Raw genomic sequence first — 27,002 nt, forward strand, 5'->3', positions numbered from 1 at the left:
ACTCACAACTGCATTGTGGTATAGATATTGCTAACTGTACATATGTATATAATGGTGTTTTATATAATATGTGTTACAAGTGTACTGACAAGTGACTAAATGGTTCCAGCTGCATGAGAAACCAATAAAGTGTTGACTTCAACTTTTGGATCAATTTGTGATAGTCATTAAATGTATTTGGAAGTAACTAGCTACAATATTAATGCTAAAACAAATGATGCAGGGAGTTGGTGTATCATTTCAACTTAGTTAGTTGGCAAGTAAACATGTTTAAAAAAAACAGTACATTACTCTGTCAATGTAGCAAATAAGTAGACAACTCAAAATGTATTGGTCACATACACATATTTTAGAAGATGTTATTGCAGGTGTAGCGAAATGCTTGTGTTTCTAGCTCCAACAGTGCAGTAATATCTAACAATAGACACAAATCTAAAAGTAAAAGGATGGAATTAAGAAATACAGTGCATTTGGAACGTATTCAGAATCCTTGACTTTTTTCACATTTTGTTACGCTACAGCCTTGTTCTAAAATTGATTAAATAGTTTCCCCCCCCCCTTCTTATCAATTTACACACAATACCCCATAATGATAAAGCAAACACAGATTCTGAATTTTACACATTTATTAATAAAATAAAAAATTGAAATATCACATTTACATAAGTATACAGACCCTTTACTCAGTACTTCGTTGAAGCACCTTTGGCAGCGATTACAGCCTTGAATCTTCTTGGGTATGACGCTACAAGCTTGGTACACCTGTATTTGCGGAGTTTCTCTCATTCTTCTCTGCAGATCCTCTCAAGCTCTGTCAGGCAGAATGGGGAGCCTCGTTGCACAGCTATTTTCAGGTCTCTCCAGAGATGTTCGATCGGTTTCAAGCCTGAGTGCTCTGGAGCAGGTTTTCATCAAGGATCTCTCTGTACTTTGCTCTGTTCATCTTTCCCTCGACCCTGACTAGTCTCCCAGCCCTGGGACATCCCCACAGCATGATGCTGCTGCCACCACCATGCTTCACCTTAGGGATGGTGCCAGGTCTCCACCAGACATGATGCTTGGCATTCAGGCCAAGAGTTCAATCTTGGTTTCATCAGACCAGAGAATCTTGTTTCTCATGGTCTGAGAGTCCTATAGGTGCCTTTTTGGCAAACTCCAAGCGGGCTATCATGTGCCTTTTACTGAGGAGTGGCTTCCGTCTGGCCACTTTACCAGAAAGGCCTGAATGGTGGAGTGCTGCAGAGATGGTTGTCTTTCTGAAAGGTTCTCCCATCTCCAAAGAGGAACTCTGAAACTCTGTCAGAGTGACCATTGGGTTCTTGGTCACTTCCCTGAGGTGGTGCACTGTCAACTTTGGGAGCTTATATAGACAGGTGTGTGCCTTTGCAAATCATCTTCAATCAATTGAATTGACCACAGGTGGACTCCAATCAAGTTGTAGAAACATCTTCAGGATGATCAATGGAAACATGAGGCACCTGAGCTCAATTTCGAGTCACATAGCAAAGGGTCTGAATACTTATGTAAATAAGGAATTTCTGTTTTCGCTTTGTCATTATGGGGTATTGTGTGTAGATTGATGAGGAAAACAATTATTGAATCAATTTTAGAATAAGGCTGTAAAGTAACAAAATGTGGAAAAAGTCAAGGGGACTAAATACTTTCCGAATGCACTGTATATAAATATTAGGATAAGCAATGTCAGAGTGGCATTGACTAAAATACAGTAGAATACAGTATATACATGTGAATTGAGCAAAGCAGTATGTAAACATTATTGACTAGTGGTTCATTATTAAAGTGACCAGTGATTCCATGTCTATGTACATAGGGCAGCAGCCTCTAAGGTGCCATCACTAGCCGGCTAGTACTGCGAAGTTGCTTAGGAGCTAGAAGCAGAGTTGTCATGTATGTCGGCGCTATCTTGCTCTTTCATGGCTTGTATTCAAGACAAAGTTAATTTGCTCTAGTGACCGAAATGAGTTTACACAGCAGTATGCAGGAACAGTTATGGCAATGTATGACATACAGTGGGGCAAAAAAGTATTTAGTCAGCCACCAATTGTGCAGGTTCTCCCACTTAAAAATATGAGAGAGGCCTGTAATTTTCATCATAGGTACACTTCAAATATGACAGACAAAATTAGAGAAAAAAATCCAGAAAATCACATTGTAGGATTTTAAATTAATTTGCAAATTATGGTGGAAAATAAGTATTTGGTCAATAACAAAAGTTTCTCAATACTTTGTTACAGTGCCTTGCGAAAGTATTCGGCCCCCTTGAACTTTGCGACCTTTTGCCACATTTCAGGCTTCAAACATAAAGATATAAAACTGTATTTTTTTTGTGAAGAATCAACAACAAGTGGGACACAATCATGAAGTGGAACGACATTTATTGGATATTTCTAACTTTAACAAATCAAAAACTGAAAAATTGGGCGTGCAAAATTATTCAGCCCCCTTAAGTTAATACTTTGTAGTGCCACCTTTTGCTGCGATTACAGCTGTAAGTCGCTTGGGGTATGTCTCTATCAGTTTTGCACATCGAGAGACTGACATTTTTTCCCCATTCCTCCTTGCAAAACAGCTCGAGCTCAGTGAGGTTGGATGGAGAGCATTTGTGAACAGCAGTTTTCAGTTCTTTCCACAGATTCTCGATTGGATTCAGGTCTGGACTTTGACTTGGCCATTCTAACACTTGGATATGTTTATTTTTGAACCATTCCATTGTAGATTTTGCTTTATGTTTTGGATCATTGTCTTGTTGGAAGACAAATCTCCGTCCCAGTCTCAGGTCTTTTGCAGACTCCATCAGGTTTTCTTCCAGAATGGTCCTGTATTTGGCTCCATCCATCTTCATCAATTTTAACCATCTTCCCTGTCCCTGCTGAAGAAAAGCAGGCCCAAACCATGATGCTGCCACCACCATGTTTGACAGTGGGGATGGTGTGGTCAGGGTGATGAGCTGTGTTGCTTTTACGCCAAACATAACGTTTTGCATCGTTGCCAAAAAGTTCAATTTTGGTTTCATCTGACCAGAGCACCTTCTTACACATGTTTGGTGTGTCTCCCAGGTGGCTTGTGGCAAACTTTAAACGACACTTTTTATGGATATCTTTAAGAAATGGCTTTCTTCTTGCCACTCTTCCATAAAGGCCAGATTTGTGCAATATACGACTGATTGTTGTCCTATGGACAGAGTCTCCCACCTCAGCTGTAGATCTCTGCAGTTCATCCAGAGTGATCATGGGCCTCTTGGCTGCATCTCTGATCAGTCTTCTCCTTGTATGAGCTGAAAGTTTAGAGGGACGGCCAGGTCTTGGTAGATTTGCAGTGGTCTGATACTCCTTCCATTTCAATATTAGCGCTTGCACAGTGCTCCTTGGGATGTTTAAAGCTTGGGAAATCTTTTTGTATCCAAATCCGGCTTTAAACTTCTTCACAACAGTATCTCGGACCTGCCTGGTGTGTTCCTTGTTCTTCATGATGCTCTCTGCGCTTTTAACGGATCTCTCAGACTATCACATTGCAGGTGCATTTATACGGAGATTTGATTACACACAGGTGGATTGTATTTATCATCATTAGTCATTTAGGTCAACATTGGATCATTCAGAGATCCTCACTGAACTTCTGGAGAGAGTTTGCTGCACTGAAAGTAAAGGGGCTGAATAATTTAGCACGCCCAATTTTTCAGTTTTTGATTTGTTAAAAAAGTTTGAAATATCCAATAAATGTCGTTCCACTTCATGATTGTGTCCCACTTGTTCTTGATTCTTCACAAAAAAATACAGTTTTATATCTTTATGTTTGAAGCCTGAAATGTGGCAAAAGGTCGCAAAGTTCAAGGAGGCCGAATACTTTCGCAAGGCACTGTATATACCCTTTGTTGGCAATGACAGAGGTCAAACGTTTTCTGTAAGTCTTCACAAGGTTTTCACACACTGTTGCTGGTATTTTGGCCCATTCCTCCATGCAGATCTCCTCTAGAGCAGTGATGTTTTGGGGCTGTTGCTGGGCAACACGGACTTTCAACTCCCTCCAAAGATTTTCTATGGGGTTGAGATCTGGAGACTGGCTAGGCCACTCCATGACCTTGAAATGCTTCTTACGAAGCCACTCCTTCGTTTCCCGGGTGGTGTGTTTGGGATCATTGTCATGCTGAAAGACCAAGCCACATTTCATCTTCAATGCCCTTGCTGATGGAAGGAGGTTTTAACTCAAAATCTCACGATACATGGCCCCATTCATTCTTTCCTTTACACTGATCAGTCGTCCTGGTCCCTTTGCAGAAAAACAGCCCCAAAGCATGATGTTTCCACCCCCATACTTCACAGTAGGTATGGTGTTCTTTGGATGCAACTCAGCATTCTTTGTCCTCCAAACACGACGAGTTGAGTTTTTACCAAAAAGTTCTATTTTGGTTTCATCTGACCATATGACATTCTCCCAATCTTCTTCTGGATCATCCAAATGCTCTCTAGCAAACTTCAGACGGGCCTGGACATGTACTGGCTTAAGCAGGGGGACACGTCTGGCACTGCAGGATTTGAGTCCCTGGCAGCGTAGTGTGTTACTGATGGTAGGCTTTGTTACTTTGGTCCCAGCTCTCTGCAGGTCATTCACTAGGTCCCCCTGTGTGGTTCTGGGATTTTTGCTCACCGTTCTTGTGATCATTTTGACCCCACGGGGTGAGATCTCGCGTGGAGCCCCAGATCGAGGGAGATTATCAATGGTCTTGTATGTCTTCCATTTCCTAATAATTGCTCCCACAGTTGATTTCTTCAAGCCAAGCTGCTTACCTATTGCGGATTCAGTCTTCCTAGCCTGGTGCAGGTCTACAATTTTGTTTCTGGTGTCCTTTGACAGCTCTTTGGTCTTGGCCATCGTGGAGTTTGGAGTGTGACTGTTTGAGGTTGTGGACAGGTGTCTTTTATACTGATAACAAGTTCAAACAGATGCCATTAATACAGGTAACGAGTGGAGGACAGAGGAGCCTCTTAAAGAAGAGGTCTGTGAGAGCCAGAAATCTTGCTTGTTTGTAGGTGACCAAATACTAATTTTCCACCATAATTTGCAAATAAATTCATTAAAAAATCCTACAATGTGATTTTCTGGATTTTTTTCTTCTCATTTTGTCTGTCATAATTGAAGTGTACCTATGATGAAAATTACAGGCCTCTCTCATCTTTTTAAGTGGGAGAACTTGCACAATTGGTGGCTGACTAAATACGTTTTTGCCCCACTGTATATACAGTAGGAGGAAAATATACTACTATCGCCTATATTAAACACTACAGTTCTACTAAGGGAATATTTGCATATGGTGTGTTTGGGTGGTGCAGTGTGGAGTTCGGAGCCACTTTGATACAATGGGAGATTGTTGTTATGGGACCTTCCACATCTTCCCTTAAGTCATCAACTTCATTGTATCCAACAGACTGTCCATCATGTGAGGGATAAATTGCTTGAATGGCACGAACAACACACACAGGCAAGGGGATTCAATACCCTCTGCCTAGCTTCTCTACCGCGTAAAACAAACTCCAAAAATAATCTGTAAACCACCAATCTATTGTCTGTAAGAGAATGACAAAAACGCTATTAGACTTTCATGGGCAATCGTTGTGTAATTACTTACTTCTTACTGTAGCAGCATGGTGTAAAATATGAGACATCTCACAGACAAATGTGAGCAAGCTATTTAGCTACAGCACACAGGTATAGTTACTCCAAGACTAATCTGAGTCATAAAGCCAAAGTCAGTCCTTTACTCTTCGTTATCACCAGATGCACATCACCAGATGCACTGAGGCTAGCTAGGCTAGCTAGCTATAATGTTAGGCTACAGTACATTTTGGGTATAGCAAACAAAGCTAGCTAGCTCAACTTGGCTAGCTTGGCTTATAAATGGTACTAGCAAGCCCCGTTATGGCCGAATCGATCACAAAATTATACTGTACTGAACAACACTGCCTCGTGTAAAAAGATTTTATATTGCCATCTAGCTACCGACAGCAAAACAACTTACTCGTTTGTCATTTGCCCTCCTGGTCCAGCTGGTCTATGCTGCCATCTCCAGTTGATCTGGGAAGTTCATGTGTGCATAGAAACATTGATGGTCTGTCACACACATACGATCCATGAGGTTTGCAGTGACCCTCTCCAGTAAGAACTGTCCGCGATCAAATTCGTTGCAGCACAGACTTATTTTTTCTGTCAGCATGGCTGGACAGCACCGGCAATTCAGCATTCACAATTCTAGTTCTCTCTCAACTCTGCGTCAGTATATTACAGCTCAAATGAATAGCACTATATGTCCCTATGTAAAATAAAATCAGACTGTTTTGTAGTCAAGCTCTTCTTGGAAAGAGGAATCATCAGAAGCAGCCATTGTAATTATTTAGCAATCTTGGATAGACAGTGTACATTAACATGGCTCCTGTGAACCCGTAGAAACTAGTACTGCCCCTGTTTTGAAAAGCCTGCCTTTGAGGGTGGGAACACAATTGGACAAGGAACTAGGGCTACCGTCAGGTTGCAGTCTTTACAAAGCCAGGTAAAACGTGTCAACCTAGATATCCTGCAATGTCGTGGCATATAAGAACATCGTTGAGACAAGTCCAATGGCTCTATTGAAGGCGGCCAACCATATCTACTCACTGCAAGCGTTTTTATCCCAATCGGTGAACACAAAGGCCACAATAATTTCCACAAAACTCGACCTCATTCCCTTTTAGATCAGACAGCAGGCTCAATCAACCGATGACGCAATTAGTTGACCTCTCCCAGCGTGAAAATAAACAAATACCACTATGGTACATAATTATGTCTGAAACGCCTCTCATCAATCATAATTATGTAGGGAGACTGGAACACCCCAAATAATGTCTAACGGTGAAGTTTCACTTTATCTGGTTACAATATTGTAACCAAATGGTGACCATCTCACCAATGGAAACCTTCCCAGGCTCTTTAGTAACACAATACTTACACAGATGTACTGTAATTTAAGATTCCGTGCAGTCAGTGAACATTATAACAATAAAAAAACATCTCAACAGAAGACATTACCTGGAATGATTCACTCTCAAGAGTGGCCAAACAATTAAGTAAAAGCCACCCCCCCTTCAATAGGCCACGCCTCCATCTCTTCTGGTAGGCTGCCGCCGCTACATTGCACCCACCACTATTCAATGTGAATGCACATGAGGTGTTGAAAGTGTTATAGGCTTGGATGTGGTTTGCCTTGATTGGAATCCTCCTCGTTGGTCAGGATGTGTTGCCCCTGTCGCATGGTTAGTTCGTCGTTAGTTTCCCCTGTGCTGGCCCAGTGCTCCAGTTAGCATGAGAGATGTTGGAATCCTTTTTAAATTCAAGTCTTGTCTCACCTGCTTGGTTTGCTCCACGTTTATTTGCACTCCCCTACCTACGTTGGTGTGGGTTTTGTTTTCCTTTAGTTTCTGATATCAGGCAAATCTACTGGGTGTGTGTTAAGACCACATTAACACAAGTTTGCTTGGTCAGAATCCAGTCTGTAGGCACCCCCATGGATGCCTTTCAGAACCAATTTTAAACCCGCACCTTTTTCGTTCTGGTTTTCAACGTCATTTGGTAGTTCCCTATTTCTGTTGAGCGACGATTTTTGGTTTCTTATTGGGGAACTTAACAAAAGCAATTTAGAAGCTTTCATTCAATTTTTTAAAAATCACATGTATCTATACAGTATAGTTTAGATATAGTTGGAGATGATATGTGTTACCTGTGTATGGTTAAGGGTCAGGTAAGGTAAGGGGTTATCTTGCCTGCGTAGAATAATAGTTAGGGTCAGGTAAGGTTATGGTGAAGTGTAGTCTTACCTGTGTAGGCCACGGTCAGAGCAGGGTTAGAGCTATGGTGAGGTAAGGTTATGGTGAAGTGTAGTCTTACCTGCGTAGGCCACAGTCCCAGCAGGCTTAGGGTTAGAGTTAGGATCAGGTAAGGTTATGGTGAAGTGTAGTCTTACCTGCGTAGGCCACGGTCCCAGCAGGGTCTGTTCGCAGTCTGGCCCTCAACGTCTGTCTCTGTGCCTCCGTAGGATTCAGTCCTAATGCATCCAGAGCCTGCCAACACACACACACAGAGTTTACACACCCCGTATCAAAGACCCTCACACATTTATACACACATGACTACACACACAGAGTAGTAAACACACGCACACCTAGTGTGCTGAATGTGAATAGTGCCTATCGATTTTCCAATGATGTTGTGGGAGAGGGATTGGAGCAGCTTGGACAACATGCACCCCAACGCGTGCGCACACACACACACACACACACACACACAGTAACATGGACATTGGCTTGACTGTACACTCTTAGAAAAAAGGGTTCCAGGTAGAACCCTCTGTGAAAAGGGTTTTTACGTGGAAGCCAAAAGGGTTTTACCTGGAACCAAAAATGGTTCTTCTATGGGCACAGCCAAAGAATCCTTTTAGGTTCTAGATAGCAAATTTTTTTCTAAGAGTGTAGGTATCCATTTGATTAGGCCAGAGCAAATGACTGGCCAGCAGCAGTAATAGCTTATTGAGCAAAGCCTCTGCAGGGAGGGGTCAAAGTCAACACAATCATTACACTGCAATGACCCTAGCATCAAACCACATCCATACTGTACACATACATCTACAGACACACCAAGACAATCACAAACATTCCTACACACATACTCACAAATCCTCAGGTACAGGCACATACAGTCATACCAGTGGAGGCTGCTGAGGGGAGGACGGCTCATAATAATGGCAGGAACAGAGCGAATGGAATGGTATCAAACACATAGAAACTGTGCTTCTACACCTGCATTGCTTGCTGTTTGGGGTTTTAGGCTGGGTTTCTGTACAGCACTTTGAGATATCAGCTGATGTACGAAGGGCTATATAAATAAATTTGATTTGATTTATGTGCTTGATACAATTACACACATTACATTCCAGCCATTACCACAAGCCCCTTAAGGTGCCACCAGCCTCCTGTGAGTTATACAGTTATTATTTGTTAAACAAAAGCTCTTTCTCTGAACTATTGTATTAGTACCTTTGTTTATGTGCATACAATATATCTCATTGTTTGTCATTTTTATTTATAGTCTTTTTTGCTCTTTATCAAGGGTGCCAATCATTATGGATCTGACAGTACAGTTCACCAATACACGCTAACATATACACACACACACACACACACACACACACACACACACACACACACACACACACACACACACCTGCTCCAGCCTCTCCAGTTTGAGGCGACTGATGGAGCTGAGGGAGCACTTCCTGTGTGGTGTGTGCTGGATGCTGTTTGGCTGACAGGCAGGGTAGGATTCTGAGTATCGGGACACAGGTGAGGTGTTAATGTATCTCTTCTTTGACGTTTATGACTTATGTTTATTGCATTTACATGAGAGAGAGAGAGAGAGAGAACAGGTCTGCTGCGTTCAGTACATAAAAATCTAATAGAACGTTCAATTGAACGGAAACGTTACTGAACTGAACGACCAGTTGAAAAACGGGGAGGGGTTGGGTTCAAAATGCAGACCTGCTCTTTAAATGCATCACTCGTTGCTTCAAGCCACACCCCAGCACACCCACCAAAAGGAGAAAACGTATCTCAAAGTCTTTTCAGTGCAAGTGTGTTGTTCAGTTAAAAACGCTCAGCGATGTAGCAAACGTTTAAGTGAACTGAACGCACCCCAGGTGTAAACAGACAGTATCACAGAGTCTGGAGCGAGGCATAATTAGAGAGAAAGGCACAGAGGAGAAAAGACAGAAAGAACGAGGGAGGAAATTACTATTCTGATGGACGGCTCTGCTTCACAGCTTTTCAAACCCCCACATTATATTTGTTAAAAATCTACCAAGCTCACGACATAGCAAGATGATAGACATATGCAGTTCTTTGTACAGTCCTCTGACAGACATATACAGATATAGTCTTCTGTAGCTCTGTTGATAGAGCATGGCGTTTCCAGCGCCAGGATAATGGGTTTGATTCCCGGGACCACCTGAACATAAAATGTATGCAAACATGACTGTAAGTCACTTTGGATAAAAGCATCTGCTAAATGGCATATGTTCTTATCATTATTATAACAAATTGAAAGTGGTGAATCGAGGTAGTTCAGGTCATTATTATAGGTAAAGAAGGTAGACAATGTATGTAAAACAGTTTTAAGTTACGTTGACAAATGCAGTAAACGTTTAAAATGTGTGCACAGGAGTCATATCTGATTAAGTGGCTGCACCAACTGAACATTAACATTCTGGGCAACACTTGAAGGAAGCCTATCTGTCACAGAATTCTTCCTGGGAAGGAGAGGTGGACCAAAACGAAGTGTGGTTATTTTTATACATCTTTAATAAAGATGATAACTTGAACAATGTATAATACAAAATAAGAAACGTGCAAAACCGAAACAGCCCTATCTGGTGCAACAAACAAAGACAGGAACAATCACCCACAAAACCCAACACAAAAGAGGCTACCTAAATATGGCTCCCAATCAGAGACAATGACTAACACCTGCCTCTGATTGAGAACCATATCAGGCCCAAACACAGAAACAGACAAAGACATCCAACATAGAATGCCCACTCAGATCACACCCTGACCAAACAAAACATAGAACATACAAAGCAAACTATGGTCAGGGTGTGACACTATCTGCCAATCATTCACATCTCTGTATCAACTGATCATTAACATGCTGAGCAACACAGAACATCCAGACAACATCACTCATCATACCAAAGCCGCTCGAAGAACATTATTCTGAGAAGGGATTCCATCCGGAAGATGACAGTGTCTTGTTTTTGAGTGTGGGACGAAATGTCCCCTAGACTGTGTAGACTAGACATCCAAGGCCAGATTAGCCTTTTTCCACCTAATAGACATGTCTTGTTTTGACAGATTCAGATGAAGCGTCTCCCACCTCACTCGATCTCCTCCTTCCTGGCTGCACGCCACACCACGCTACATCTGTCCTACCAGTCTACACAGCCAAATCTCCAGTGTTAAAAAACAAAAACAGAGTTAAATTAACACTGAAAATGTAGGCCCCGGAAGTGTTACATTAACACACTGCTAAGTGTAAAGCCTAATTCAAATAGTAACACTCTCAGTGTGAATTAGATTTTTTTTTACACTGGATAATTTGCTGTGTATCTTCTCTATGTACCAACGCAACAGTCTCTGATAGATCTGATTTTAGGTTCCCAAATGGCTCCCTATTCCCTATATACTGCATTACTTTTGACCAGGGCTCATATGGCCAACTCTAGAAGACAACATAGGGCATTATAGAGCAGAGTAGAATATACTTCATTTTCTCACAAGGGGCAACTTTGGTACCCCACATAACCTTACAGAATTGCTTTGAACTGCTTAGAGTGGTATAGAACAGAGTAGAGCAGAGTACATTTCTTTAGAACTGTACAAGCCAGCTCAGTGAAGTAAAACTGCCTAGAAGAATAACACAGAACAGATACACAACAACGCACAGAACAGTTGTGAACCCTTGAAATTACACAGAGACACACGTGGAGCGATGTGTGCGTGTGTGCTTGACAAGATATCATGTTAGAACTGGTTTCAAATGTAGGTTTCAAGTATAGGTCACATCATTACTTGGGCTGGTTGTTTGCCTGACTCACTGACTGAGTTTATGACATGGCTCTGTCCTGTGTAGAGAGATAAGGGCTAAAAGGCACACCCTCATTTGACTATTATCTCTTCTTTACCACCTGCTGTGACCAGTTTCACAGTATAGTTCCCACCTGGAGGTGTGAGTCCCAAAGGGCACCCTATACCCTATATAGTACAGTACTTTTTACCAGAGCCCTATGGACCCTGGTCAAAATTAGTGCACTGCATAGGGAATAGAGTGCCATTTGTGATGCATTCAAAGTGTAGGTGTACTGTATGGGAGGGTGGGACTGGGACACCATGTTCCCAAATGTACATCAACAACTAAGAAATGTCAGAATAGTTATATTAGCCCAGAGGCAAATGTGAAGGTGAGACAGAGAGGGAGAGAAGAAGAAAGAAGGAGAGAGAGAGGCTGAGAGAAAGAAAGGCTAAGAGAGAGAGGCTGAGAGAGAGAGAGGCTGAGAGAGAGAGAAATAATTGGAGGAGCGAAAGAGAGAAAAACAGAGACAGAGACACAGAGATGATAGAGAAGTAGACAGATCTCACCAGGCTTGGCATCTGTGGTGCTGGGACTCTGACGGGGGGAGGAGACACACGTCTGTTCTGATCTCATTCGAACCTGCAGGACACAACCACACCAACCATTAATACTATGTAGGAGGAATAACCATATTCACAGAAGACTGGTGTGAGTGGGTGTGTGTGTTGAACTTGTGTTCGAGCCTCAGACTCTAACTTGGCTAAGGTTGACAGATGGTAGAGTCTCGCTGGCGGGGTTGGGGGTGGAGGTGATCTTGGGCACCACCAGGGGAACCCCAGGGAGGGCTGCAGGGAGTGTGGTTCTCCTGTGCTGGAGCAGTGATGCAGGGGGAGGCAGGGCCCCCAGCACAGCCATGGTCTCTCTCCTGATGGGGGGCACTGCGGGGGCTCCGCTGACTGGGCCCTGGGGGGTGATAGGGCTCTGGGGGCCACTGCTGGAGGAAGCAGAGCTGGAGGAAGACCTGTGTCTCATAAACGCTATCTCCACCGTAGGGTCTGGTCTGAAGAAGGACAGAGAAATGAGAATGGATTGGAATACTTTTAAAGTAGTAAATATGGATACATCCCAAATGGCACTATTTTTTACCAGGGCCCATAGGAATCAAGTCAAAAGTGGTGCACTATTTAAAGAATAGGGTGCCATGAACGCATCCTAGGTTACAGTTCACACAATTACTACAGTAGATATGTTTACTCTTCTTCTACTGTATCTTTATACAGGAACCCCTTGAAAACAAGGTGGTAGACCTTAGGAGGTTTATCATGCAAATACATATTCAGGTAAAGTCATACAGGTGCGCCCCACCTGAGTTTGGTGCGTGTCAGGATACTTCTAGCCTCCTCATAGGTAACTCCAACTAACGACTCCTTATTAATCGACACCAGCTGATCTCCTGGCTGTAGTCTACCGTCCTGGAATGCAGATAGGCTAATGATATTCTCTATAGTTTGACTATAATAAACATGGTCATTGTCAGTTGAACCAACACATATTTTTCCTGTCTCACACTTTATGTCTTCCCACAAAACCCCATGTAAAAACCCATGAATAACACCTGATTCCCCCTGTATCAAAAGGTAAACATAGTGACAAGTCACCCTCTGGCAGTCTCCTCCGGGTATTATTTCCTGAATCAACACCATTGGTCCCTCGGCTCGGTTAGCTCCGCCTTTTATGATGAGGCCCAGGCCTGTTCCCTTTGAGATGCATATCAACTGAATGATGCTGTCGAGAGAGAGAGGTATATAATAGGACAGGGAAAGAGAGAAAGGGGCAGTCAGGGAGAGAGGAAGAGGAAGTGAGAGTGTGCAGTATATCTCAGACTAGCACACAGACTGTGAGCATGATTAAATAAACACACAAAAACACATCGGTTTCATTCAGGCTGTCCCTGAACAAATCTCTCTTCCTTTGTATTTGTATCTTTCTCTATCTCTCTCCTTCTATACATGTGAGGGTTTCTCTTCTGTCAGAGAGCAACGTGACTGTTCAGCATCATGCACACATTCAATATATTGTTTTGTGTTACACAACTAGATCTTATATAAAAGGATATCAAGGATAAACTGTTACAACCTTTCAATCTATCTTAGTGACACAAGGACATCAGGGATATATAACCTGGCCATATATCTATCTGGTTCTCTGGAAAAAACCTTCTGTCTGGATTTTAAATTATGAGGACAAACAGACAGTGACAACAAGTGCAATATTCCCGGTGCTTCAACTGTCTCGTTCTATTTCTGCCTGACACTTACTTGTTGAAGACGTGCTGTGTAGGGGTTGTGTTAGGTTTCGATGTGTAGGGGGGCCCAGTGGTATAGAGGGGTCCAGGGGTGTAAGGGGGTCCTGTGACCCCCTCTTTAGGGCTGAGGAGCTGGCTGGTGGGACTGGTAGATCTGGAGGAGGAAGAGGAGGAGGCCGTGTCTGTCTTGCCTCCTGGGGGGGGGGGGAGTGAGAGAGAGAGAGAGAGAGAAGAGGTTTGTTACTTCCGATCGATGACATACATTAGTACAGGAGCCAATAATGAATCACACATTGTGAGGTGTAAAAACAGCTCTTTTGATTAGCATAGAGAAACACCTCCACACGTTAGCCACATTGTTGCCCAATGTTCTCATGCATATCTCAAGGTAGGATTCAGTGCTCTATTATTTTAAATAATGCCGTGTTGAATTTGAGTGTCGGTGAAAGGATGTTTGGAGAGGGAGGCGGATTGCGAGAGGAGCTGGGCCAGCACTCAGTTGGAGAAGGTGAAAACAATTGTGAATACGGATGAGAGTAAGGATTGTGAAAGGGAAAATGAATGAGAATTAGGAGTGTGAAAGTAGGAAGATAATGGTTAAGAGACTATAGTGTTACATGGAGATGAGGAGGGGAACGGGACAACCAGGTCTTAGGTACAGTGGATGAGTCCCAAATGGCACTCTATTCCCTATATAGTCCACTACCTTTAACCAGGGCCCTTTTCCCAAATGGGAGCCATTTGGGACACAAAGGTCCTAGGTACAGAAACTCACCTGTAGAAAGCTGTGTAGGGGAGACTCTCCCTGAGCTTCCTTTAAAACTGCTTTGAGAACCATACTTATTCATCAACTCTATGAACTCCCGCCTGGAAGACACACACAAACACAGACCCACGCTGTCAATTTACCCATAGAAACAGTGCAGTAGATCTCTGTCTCCCTCCCATGGTCAGAGAGACATTTATTCCCAGTGACATCTGACGGGCGTGGGCTCATTAAAAGTGACTTCTTTGTCAGTGGTTGAGATTAGGATTATTTGAGCTATATCAGATCAGGCTGCTAATCCAGTTTAATCTTGCGGTAAAGAGTCTACTGTCTTAAGAGTTCAGGTAAAGAGTCTAGGTGCTTGGAGCCCTTGTTGGAGCCCAGCCATAACCTTATAAATATGTCTTGGAGAGAGGGATTGACCTCTTGCCATCAACTGTCTGATCTGGGATTCAGTTTTGTGTCATAGACACTAAAAAAATGAGGGTTCCTTGAGAGTTCTTTGTGGAACCATACTGACCCAAAGAACCCATTGAGCCCTTCAGTGATTGTTTGCACAGGTTCTTTCATCTTTTGTGATAATTCAAATATAGTGGTGGCAGCTTATTTGAATATTTTGGGGTGTGGTTTACTCACAACTCTTTTTGTGCAACGGTGAATGAGACTGTCATTCTAGTTTATCTAATCTGTAGGTTGTTCACCTTGTTTTTTTCTGGATGAGAAGGGTCCACTTCAGGAGCCTGGATAGTCTTCTGTCCCTAATATGTCAGCTTGTATATGTCTAGATGTCTGGCGGTTGGGCCGTTGGGTGTGACTGTAATGTGGCTGACAAACAATGAAAAGCACAGAGCCTAGCAGAGTGCCAGGTCCCTTTATGTCAGGCCCGGTGTACAATACAAGGTGAGACGTGACAGGAGAGAGACAGAGGACGGAGACCTTTCCTCAGCAGTTAGAACTAGAGTCACAGAGGATGCTATGGAAGTTTTTAACTTTAACCAGCTGAATGACTCATCACAACATTCTGAGGTAATATTACTGACCTGGCTTTGAGACTGTTGTAGTCCAGTCTCGAGACCACATATTGAGTGTCTCGGTGTCGGATACATTTGTACTCGGTCTTGACTCGGTCTCGAACAATAAGGACTCATAATTACTTCCCGAGACGAGCGGAGTAAAAAAAATCATAATTATCAGCTTCCGTTCAGTCAGCGCATAAAACTGCGTATTTCTTGAAGCATTCGCTAAACAGCCTTTATATCTATTATAGACGTTTGCGCAGTGGCGAACCTATAGGCCTTCGGGTTGTGACAGATTCGTGATTATTTTAAAAAAGCAACCGTAATATCAGCGCACTCACATAGGAGAATGCACTTTTTGTAAAACACAAAATGGTGTAACGTTAGTGGATGGTATAAGCAGCTATAAACCATATACCCACTTTTTTTCAGTGGGCTTTGCGTATATACTTCTTAATCCTTACGGATGCATATCAAAGTAGTGTGGTGGAGGTATACGATTTATCAATGATGTAGTACAAAAGAGAAATCATGCACAAAGTAGCCTGCACAATTGCAAAGGACGTGAAATATATTCACATGCGCGCCGCACACAAAGCCTAGGTTCAACGGAATATCATCATCAGGCAGCAAGTGTGCAGCTCACAGAAGAATGACATCGGTAGCCGGTAGGGTAGGAAATTATATATACCAGTATGCAAACCAGCTATTGAAAAAGTTTAGTGCGAAGTGTTGGTTAGTAGGCTATTTTTATGCACAATTGTCATCATGCGTTGCGTGCATCAGGGGCGTAGACATGGATGGGCCTGGGTGGACAGAGGCCCACCCACTGGGGAGCCAGGCCCACTCAACCTGATTGATGTTGTTTGTGGTATTGTTGTGGACCTAGAAGGAAAAAAATGTATGGTCTATTAAAAAAAGTGCTTTTGAGAGTGGATTTTTTTTTTGAAAAACATAGGAAAGCATAGGTTTTTTTCACACAGGGTGCCATTCCTTCACTGGGCAGGCCGTTTGGGAACTTTATAGCAAAATTAGAGTATACCCACTTCTCCAGGCACCACTACACCACTGCATAGGACCGATGGAAAGACAGCAGTCACACACAGCATGATGTTAAAGGATAAGCAGTCCATAAGCTTGGACATAATCAGCCAATAGGTTCCAATCATAAGAATATAAAAACACGACCATTAAGCATTTCCCAATCGAAATTTACAACTATTAATTCCCATTGCAAAAAGCATGTCAAGTTTAGCACACAAAGTAACTGGTGACCTGAAGTTTAAAGTAGAACTGACAGCATTTTAACTACTTTGTAGATATCAAACAAACAAACAATCATAATATTAGTCAAAAATATCAAATTCCCAGTTTATGCTACAAAACTAACTATAAGAGGTTTTAAAAATAGGTTATATTTGATTCAACATTCCATGAGGTAAACTAAAGCATTGTTGGCAGAATAGATGGATGCAGTTCAATGCATGATTGATATAATTCACCAATACATTTCTTGGTAGTCCAAAAAATATTGCTATCAGGTTGTAAATCATAGCTGGCCTGGTTCATCGTTTCAGTTTTAATGACTCGATATTCTGGACAAAAACAGACAAATGTAACTAATGCTGGGAATGTTAATACAATCAAACTAGCAAGGGCAATGATCACAAGTCAGTCATAACGTGGCTAATATGCTAGCGTATCTATGTAGCAAGCTAAAAACATGGAGCCTAATGGTAGCTAGATCGCTAGCTAGCTGCTAGGAGGATGTCATGTCATGCCATTGGAGGAGTGGGTGAGTGACTGACTTTTCCCCCTCATATCATTTTTTGGTGGGTCTACACAGCTAGAGATGCAGGTGTTATTTGATTAGATAGCAAGAACTTGATTGACTGTTATCCAGTTAGTGTATATTTTGCGTTCACAAATTCACGATGGCTATTTACAGTCAGTAAAAAGCAGCTATCTTGCAAGCTAGCCAACTTTAGCCAGTTAGCTTGGGTGCTTGGTTGGGACAAGCATGCATTGGCAGGCAAGCTGCAGAAGGATGAGGCGGCTACAATTCCCCATCGTTTATCAGTGCAAATCTGACTGTAAATTACAAAAACTGTGTTTTTGTAAAAATGGTCCGACCCATTAAGTCTTAATTTTTGTTTTATAAATCCTTAGCCCTTCTCTGCAGGTGTAGAATGCCCATTGTTCCCCACTGTGTATGGGTTAGTAATAATTTGTAGAGTGGCTCTATTTTCCCTCAGCATGCATGTTTTCACTATTCTAAAGGTCTAAAGAATCCATGTTGTTCTGAAATATGAACACAGAAATACTGGATATTTTGACCTCTTATTATGGTGGTGATTTGACAAAATTACAATCATGGTCTTGAATTTTAATTTGCATTTTTCTGGTCTCGGTCTTGACTCGGTCTCACCCCCCCTCCAGTCTTGGTCTTGACTCAGACTCAATTTGCTCCAGTCTTGGTCTTGAATCGGTCTCACTTTAGGTGGTCTCAAAAACAACACTGCTTTGAGCTCTGTTTCAGAGCAGCTCTGCTTTCAGATCAAGTCTTGATTGATGAACTTTAGTTGTTTCTATAGATCACTTTGGCTATCTCTCATTGGCACAGGTTGGTAACTGCATCATTCGAATATAACTATGAAGTATTCTGAAAAGAGTGCCAAATTCAATAGAAGCAAACACCCTTGCAGCTATGAATGAATGTGCTTTATCTGTCCTGTCATAAGCCTTTTTCTGAATCTGCGCATTTGACATATGTATGCACACATGACTATAAGTATCTTTGGATAAAAGCGTCTTGTTAATGGCATGTAGTATTATATTATTTATACATCAAGGCCTCAAACACTGTTACGCAACACTCTACCTTTCTTCCCTAAACTCTCTGTTTCTGTCACCCTATTCCCTATATAGTGAACTATTTTTGACCAGGGCTCTGGTTAATTTAAGAATATAATATTATTATTACATTATATATGACAATACAATATTAGAATAGGGCACCATTTGGGATGCCGTGTCTGTTTATGAGCGAACACTACCAAAGCCCCTTAATGTTCTTACTGTATTAAGCCTATTTTTAGATTGATCAAAAACAAATCAAGGGGTTTATCACCACTCAGCTCCTAACAAGATTAAGCCTCGTTCAGTAGTGACAACAATGATGAAGTACTCTGATGTAGTGCACCCTACCATACATCGACTACATACAACCTCAGAGGCTAAGCACTACACTGCAATGGAAAACTCATTTATACAGTAATTTTAGATATTATCAACCATAAAACATTCTAAAATGTTTAACAACAGCATGCTGTAAAATGATGGCGCATTGTGAGAATATTGCTGTATTTCGAAAGGTACTGTAATTCCACCCCACAGAACACAGTACTGTACCATATTTTTAGAACATATTTTGAGGCGTGCCTTGTAAGAGACAATATTTGTTGCACCTGTGAGTGAGAATGCTGTACCAATTTTACTCCTATGTGTATACTTCTTTAAAAGTATAATACCTTCAATCTGACGGTATTGTACTGTATGTCATTACACAGTACATGCTGAAGTGACCGTATTTATATTACACACTGTTGTGCTATACAGGGCTCATGTGGAAAAGACACCTCCCTGTCAAAAAGTTTAAAAAAAAATGTCAGTAGGTGTACTATAATGTGAAATACAGCCACCAAGCTGCATGTAAGTTACTGTAAAAATAGTAGGGCATAGACTCCACACTTGAGGTCTCTCAGGTTCTTCTCAGAGCAAAAAGGTCCAGTGATTATCATAGTGTTACTCCTTCACACAGTGACACAGCACAAATCAGACAAGACTGTGTGTTGCATTTTTCTTTTCTGTGCTTGGAGGTCAGGATTGGAACTTTTAAGAGTTTGAAATGATTGGTTAAATGCTCCAAAGTATAAATAATTTCTACATACATACATACATACATACACATACATACATATATATATATATATATATTAAATAAAGTCAGCCTTGGTTACCTGCTTTCATCGTCCCTGGCAACCATCAGAGACATGTGATTGGAGGCTGACGCTGATCGGAGGATATCAACCGCCCTATAGGACCACAAGAGAGAGGAGAGCAGTTTTAACACAACACCCAGGTTTAGGAAACTATGCGTCTCAAATGGCACTCTATTCCCTTTATAGTGCACTGCTTTTGACCAGGGCCCATAGGGAATAGGATGCCATTTGGAACACTTTCAGACACAGTGCATTCGGAAAGTATTCAGACCCCTTGATATTTTCCACATTTTGTCCTCATCAATCTACATGCAATACCCCATAATGACGAAGCAAAAACAGTTTGACATTTTTGCAAATGTATAAAAAAATTATTTAAAAACAGAAATACTTTATTTCCGTAATTATTCAGACCCTTTGCTATGAGACTTGAAATTGAGCTCAGGTGCATCCTGTTTCCATTGATCATCCTTGAGATGTTTCTACAGCTTGATTGGAGTCCACCTGTGGTAAATTCAATTGATTGGACATGATTTGGAAAGGCACACACCTGTCTATATAGGGTCCCACAGTTGACAGTTCATGTCAGAGCAAAAACGAAAGCCTTGAGGTCGAAGGAATTGTCCGTAGAGTTCCAAGACAGGATTATGTCGAGGCACCGATCTGGGGAAGGGTACCAAAAAATGTCTGCAGCATTGAAGGCCCTCAAGAACACAGTGGCCTCCATGATTCTTAACTGGAAGAAGTTTGGAAGCAGCAGACTTCCTAGAGCTGACCGCCTAGCCAAACTGAGAAATCGGTCAGGGAGGTGACCAAGAACCCAATGGTCACTCTGACAGAACTCCAGAGTTCCTCTTTGGAGATGGGAGAAAATTCCAGAAGGACAACCATCTCTGCAGCACTCCACCAATTAGGCCTTTATGATAAGAGTGGCCAGACGGAAGCCACTCCTCAGTAAAAGGCACATGGCAGCCTGCTTGGAGTTTGCCAAAAGGCACCAAAAGACTCAGACGATGAAAAACAAGATTCTCTGGTCTGATGAAATCAAGATTGAACTCTTAGGCCTGAATGCCAAGTGTCACATCTGGAGAACACCTGGCACCATCCCTACGGTGAAGCATGGTGGTGGCAGCATCATGCTGTGGGGATGTTTTTCAGAGGCATGGACTGGGAGACTAGTCAGGGTTGAGGGAAAGCTGAACGGAGCAAAGTACAGAGAGATCCTTGATGACCTCAGACTGGAGCAAAGGTTCACCTTCCAACAGGACAACGACCCTAAGCACACAGCTAAGACAACACAGGAGTGGTTTCGGGACAAGTCTCTGAATGTCCTTGAGTCGCCCAGCCAGAGCCCAGACTTGAACCCAATCAAACATCTCTGGAAAGACCTGCAAATAGCTGTGCAGTGACACTCCCCATCCAACATGACAGAACTTGAGAGGATCTGCAGAGAATGGAGAAACTCTCCAAATACAGGTGTGCCAAGCATGTAGTGTCATACCCAGGAAGACTTGAGGCTGTAATCGCTGCCAAAGGTGTTTCAACAAAGAAAAGGGTCTGAATACTTATGTAAACAATTTTTTTAGACATTTGCAAAAATCTTGAAAAACCTGTTTTTGCTTTGCCATTATAGGGTATTGTGTGTAGATTGATGAGGGGAGTAAAAACTATTTAAACCATTTTAGAATAAGGCTGTAACGTAACAAAATGTGGAAAAAGTCAAGGGGTCTGAATACTTTCGCAATGCACTGTAAATACAGTAGACATACACATCATAGCCCTTTATGTACATAATCCAGTTGTTTTTTATGCAACGTGTGGCATTCAAGTAGATTATTTCCGTGCTTCTATGTCTGCATTGCTTGCTGTTTTGGGTTTTAGGCTGGGTTTCTGTATAGCACTTTGACATCTGCTGATATAAAAAGGGCTTCATATATACATTTGGTTTGATTGATTGAAAACATGTTTGAAAGACAAAAGTCAATGAAACATGCTTTAGAGACTAATAAGTTAAGAATCAGTAAGAATAAACAAGAAATCTTGTCATTCACACCTTAGGTTCAGAGTCTACCACTGTGCACTACTGACCTACCTCTCGTTGGTTACTCGTCCTCCTAAACTCATATTATTGACTTCCAAAACGAGGTCGCCCGTTCTAAGCCGTCCTGGAGTAGAGAGAGAGAGCATTTTGCCATCATCAGCAACAGAGGATGTTTATCAACTAGGGCTGTCAAACGACATAAAAAATAATATTGAGTTAATCACCCCCCAGGTGGTAAGGGTAGGCACAACACATCTGCCACGCTGATCCTCAACACTGGGGCCCCTCAGGGGTGCGTGCTTAGTCCCTTCCTGTATTCCCTGTTCACCCACGACTTCGTGGCCAAGCACGACTCCAACACAATCATTAAGTTTGCTGACGACACAACAGTGGTAGGCCTGATCACCGACAACGATGAGACAGCCTATAGGGAGGAGGTCAGAGACCTTGCATTGTGGTGCCAGGACAACAACCTCTCCCTCAATGTGAGCAAGACAAAGGAGCTGATCGGGCCGAACATGTCCCCATTAACATCGACACGACTGATGTGGAGCAGGTCGAGAGTTTCAAGTTCCTTGGTGTCCACATCACCAATGAACTATCACCAAGACAGTTGTGAAGAGGGCACGACAACAACTTTCCCCCTTAGGAGACTGAAAAGATTTGACATGGGTCCCCAGATCTTCAAAAAGTTATACAGCTGCACCATCAAGAGCATCCTGACCGGTTGCATCACCGCTTGGTATGGCAACTGCTCTGCATCTGACCATCAGGCGCTACAGAGGGAAGTGTGTACGGCCCAGTACGTCACTGGGTTCTATATAGGACCTATATACTAGGTGGTGTCAGAGGAAGGCCCCAAAAAATGTCAAAAGCTCCAGTCACCCAAGTCATAGACTGTTCTCTCTGCTACCGCACGGCAAGCGGTACCGTAGCGGCAAGTCTTGGAGCAAAAGGCTCCTTAACAGCTTCTACCCCCAAGCCATAAGACTGCTGAACAATTAATCAAATGTCCACCTAGACTATTTACATTGACCCCCTGTCACGCCCTGACCTTAGTATTCTTTGTTTTCTTTATTATTTTGGTTAGGTCAGGGTGTGACGAGGGTGATATACAGTGGGGCAAAAAAGTATTTAGTCAGCCACCAATTGTGCAAGTTCTCCCACTTAAAAAGATGAGAGAGGCCTGTAATTTTCATCATAGGTACACTTCAACTGTGACAGACAAAATGAGAATTAAAAAAATCCATAAAATCACATTGTAGGATTTTTTATGAATTTATTTGCAAATTATGGTGGAAAATAAGTATTTGGTCAATAACAAAAGTTTCTCAATACTTTGTTATATACCCTTTGTTGGCAATGACAGAGGTCAAACGTTTTCTGTAAGTCTTCACAAGGTTTTCACACACTGTTGCTGGTATTTTGGCCCATTCCTTCATGCAGATCTCCTCCTCTTTACAGCCAAAGCAAGACAAGCATTTGTGTAAGTTTATCGATAGCCTAGCATAGCATTATGCCTAGCTAGCAGCAGGCAGCTTGGTCACGATAATCAGAAAAGCAATCAAATTAAATCGTTTACCTTTGATGAGCTTTGGATATTTTCACTCACGAGACTCCCAGTTAGACAGCAAATGTTAATTTTGTCCCATAAAGATTATTTTTATAGCCGAAATACCTCCGTTTGTACTTCACGTTTGGTTGAGAAATCCACCGGAAACTGCGGTCACGACAATGCCAAAAAATATTCCAAATTAGATCCATAATATTGAAAGAAACATGGCAAATGTTTTTTATAATCAATCCTCAAGGTGTTTTTCAAATATCTATTCAATAATATATCAACCGGGACAGGTGGCTTCTTAGTAGGAAAGAGAGAAACAATGGTTGCATTTGTCTATTATGCACAAATCACTCAGAGCTTTCAGCTGACCACTGACGCAATGTTGTCGTTCAGGCTCATTTTTCAAAATAAAAGCCTGAAACTATGTATTGTGACACTAGACACATTAGTGAAGCCATAGAAAAAGGAATCTGGTTGATATCCCATTCACTGCTCAATAGGGACGCATAGGAACACAGAGCTTTCTAAATAAGAGTCCCTTCCTGATTGGATTTTTCTCAGGCTTTCGCCTGCAATATCAGTTCTGTTATACTCAGACAATATTTTTACAGTTTTGGAAACTTTAGAGTGGTTTCTATCCTAAGCTGTCAATTATATGCATATTCTAGCATCTTGTCCTGACAAAATAGCCCGTTTACTTTGGGAACGTTATTTTTCCAAAAATTATTATAGTGCCCCCTAGTTTCAACAGGTTTTTAAGAGCATGTAAGAAAGCATTGCACGGTAAGGTCTACTACACCTGCGCTATTCGGCAGGTGTAATATAATACAGCTATTAAATATAGCCTAAGCTAGGTTACTTATCCATGTTCCTCAATGTGAACTAGTCAAAAGCTGCTACTACAAGAATTGGGATCATTTGCTTAAAGTAATTGGCCAGGGAAAATCACACTTTTAAAAGTTCATATTCTGTTAACTCATACTCAAATAATGCTGTTGACTCATCCTATACTCGTTTTTGTGGCCAAAGCATACATTGGAGAAAAAACTCCACCTCAAACTTGTATCTCAAACAGACTGTTTCATGATGTCATCTTCCTGAGGAGGATGAGCTGGCCAGTGTTCTATTATCGTTAATATTTTTTATGACCGGTATACGCCCACATCATTCTGTTGTTGGGATACAGCCACACCATTCCAACACAGAAAAGCAGATTTTTAACATACTTAATAAATACAAAATTGGAGGGGAAACTATATCACTCTTATTTTTTATTTCCTTTGGTATTTCATAGAAATGTGGAAACACTGGATAGTTACTTTAAATGTTTTGACCTGAGAACTACAACAAAAGCAGTAGCTAAATGGAATGGATGTCCTGTTCTGATTAAAATAATTGTGGGAAATTAGTTAAATCAAGAAGCCATGGCATTGTAAACATTCTCGTTTGGTTAGCTAGCTAGCTAACATTAGCATAACTAGTTAGCTACTTCTGTGCAAATTATGTTTTTGCTGTTATTCAAAGAAATGCCTGGGAATGTGTTGATGATTGAACTTTCTGTAAGTTTTCCTTTGAAATTGTTGCTCAAAAGCTGCACGCATAGTGGCAGCTCTCCAGGAGCTGTTATCTGCCAAGACTAAGAGCACACAGCACAGCCAAGGGGGGCAGTGTTCTGGTCTAGAAGCACGGTTTAGACTGCTCCTACAGTTTTGCTTCGGTACTGCAGTTTATCTGACACCCGGCCCAGAAAGACAATTTCCATAGACGGCCACATAGAGAAGTCAGAAGTCAGAAAATTCCTAATAAGACACTTTAGACTTCACTTTTGTGCACAAAACATCCATTGAATTTTTCTAATAATTGTCGCTGAGGTCAATTTTTTTCCCATCACATACAGCCGAAGATATTAAAATGTTATATTCATCCAATGTCTGTCATTTTTTGGGATGATGTTGCTGCTCACGCTGTGCGCACTGAGTGCTAAATTAAATGTTTGTCTGTATAAACTGGATGCAACCTGGATATAGATGGTCCATACCTTGGACCCAATTAATATTACACCTCAGTGAGCACAGAAGAACGTGTGTGTGTGCTGCGCGTAAAACAGACTTGGGTGAATAAATGGAGATGCCATTAACAGCTTCAAAAAAATTACAGCATTAAAAATGTAAAAAGTTAACTGTAATTAATGCTTTAACTTTGACAGCCCAATTATCAACATAGTAGTAAATGATACAAAACACACAAAAAAACAACAACCAGACATTAACGTACCATCCTGAGCAGCCAGACCTCCCGGTAACACCCGCTTGATGAAGATCCCAAACTCTTCCCGTGTTTGATCTCTGTAGCCACCTATGATTTTCAACCCTGGATGAGAAACAAGGGACAGAAGTAAGGTTAAACTTTATACTACAGGTCAGAAGTTTTAGAACACCTACTCATTCAATGGTTTTTCTTTATTGTTACTATTTTCTACATTGTAGAATAATAGTGAAGACATCAAAACTATGAAATAACACATATGGAACAATCTAGTAACCAAAAAGTGTTAAACAATTCAAAATATATTTTATATTTGAGATTCTTCAAATAGGCACCCTTTCCCTTGATGACAGCTTTGCACACTCTTGGCATTCTCTCAACCAGCGTCATGAGGTAGTCATCAGGAATGCATTTTAATGAACAGGTGTGCCTTCTTAAAAGTTAATTTGTGGAATTTCTTTCCTTCTTAATGTGTTTGAGCCAATCAGTTGTGTTGTGACAAGTTAGGGGTGGTATACAGAAGATAGCCCTATTTGGTAAAAGACCAAGTCCCTATTATGGCAAGAACCGCTCAAATAAGCAAAGAGAAACAACAGTCAATAAGGAACATTTTAAGAACTGAAAGTTTCTTAAAGTGCAGTTGCAAAAACCATCAAGTGCTATGTTGAAACTGGCTGTCATGAGGACCGCCCCAGGAATGGAACACCCAGAGTTACCTCTGCTGCAGAGGATACGTTCATTAGAGTAACCAGCCCCCGGAATTGCAGCACAAATAACAGACACATCTCAACATCAACTGTTCAGAGGAGACTGCGAATCAGGCCTTCATGGAATTGCTGCAAAGAAACCACTACTAAAGGACACCAATAATAAGAAGAGACTTGCTTGGGCCAAGAAACACAAGCAATGGACATTAGACCGGTGGACATTTGTCCTTTGGTCTGAAGTCCAAATTGGAGATTTCTGGTTCCAACCTCTGTGTCTTTGTGAGACGTGGTGTGGGTGAACAGATGATCAACCGCATGTGTATTTCCCACCATAAAGCATGAAGGAGAAGGTGTTATGGTGTGTGTGTGCTTTTCTGGTGACACTGTCTGTGATTTATTTAGAATTCAAGGCCCACATTAAACAGCATGGCTACCACAGCATTCTGCAGCGATATGCCATCCCATCTGGTTTGGGATTAGTGGCACTCTTTGTTTTTCAACAGGACAATGACCCAACACACCTCCAGGCTGTGTAAGGGCTATTTTACCAAGAAGGAGAGTGATGGAGTGCTGCATCCAACCTAGCCTCCACAATCCCCCGACCTCAACCCAATGGACATGGTTTTGGATGAGTCATACCGCAGAGTGAAGGAAAAGCAGCCAACAAGTG

At 41.8% G+C, this 27,002-nt stretch overlaps 1 protein-coding gene across 2 annotated transcripts in view; it reads right to left on the reverse strand.

Annotated features, from left to right (window-relative positions):
• Positions 1 to 27,002, reverse strand: part of LOC109899146 (syntaxin-binding protein 4) — a 59,214-nt gene that overhangs the window by 31,389 nt on the left and 823 nt on the right. Inside the window, exons 2-12 of one of the 2 annotated variants that reach the window (XM_031835418.1) lie at positions 25,635 to 25,730; positions 21,848 to 21,920; positions 19,774 to 19,848; positions 14,748 to 14,839; positions 13,986 to 14,166; positions 13,326 to 13,452; positions 13,033 to 13,139; positions 12,424 to 12,727; positions 12,234 to 12,306; positions 9,265 to 9,365; positions 8,009 to 8,105 (exon numbers count right to left, since the gene is read on the reverse strand). In XM_031835418.1, coding sequence (XP_031691278.1) covers positions 8,009 to 8,105; positions 9,265 to 9,365; positions 12,234 to 12,306; positions 12,424 to 12,727; positions 13,033 to 13,139; positions 13,326 to 13,452; positions 13,986 to 14,166; positions 14,748 to 14,839; positions 19,774 to 19,848; positions 21,848 to 21,920; positions 25,635 to 25,730 — 1,326 coding nt within the window. Of the gene's footprint in view, positions 1 to 8,008; positions 8,106 to 9,264; positions 9,366 to 12,233; positions 12,307 to 12,423; positions 12,728 to 13,032; positions 13,140 to 13,325; positions 13,453 to 13,985; positions 14,167 to 14,747; positions 14,840 to 19,773; positions 19,849 to 21,847; positions 21,921 to 23,378; positions 23,428 to 25,634; positions 25,731 to 27,002 lie in introns of those variants that run through there. The other variant, XM_020494200.2, reaches the window with a different exon arrangement.

Source organism: Oncorhynchus kisutch, linkage group LG11 (genome assembly GCF_002021735.2).
Source record: "Oncorhynchus kisutch isolate 150728-3 linkage group LG11, Okis_V2, whole genome shotgun sequence".
NCBI classification, from domain to species: Eukaryota; Metazoa; Chordata; class Actinopteri; order Salmoniformes; family Salmonidae; genus Oncorhynchus; species Oncorhynchus kisutch.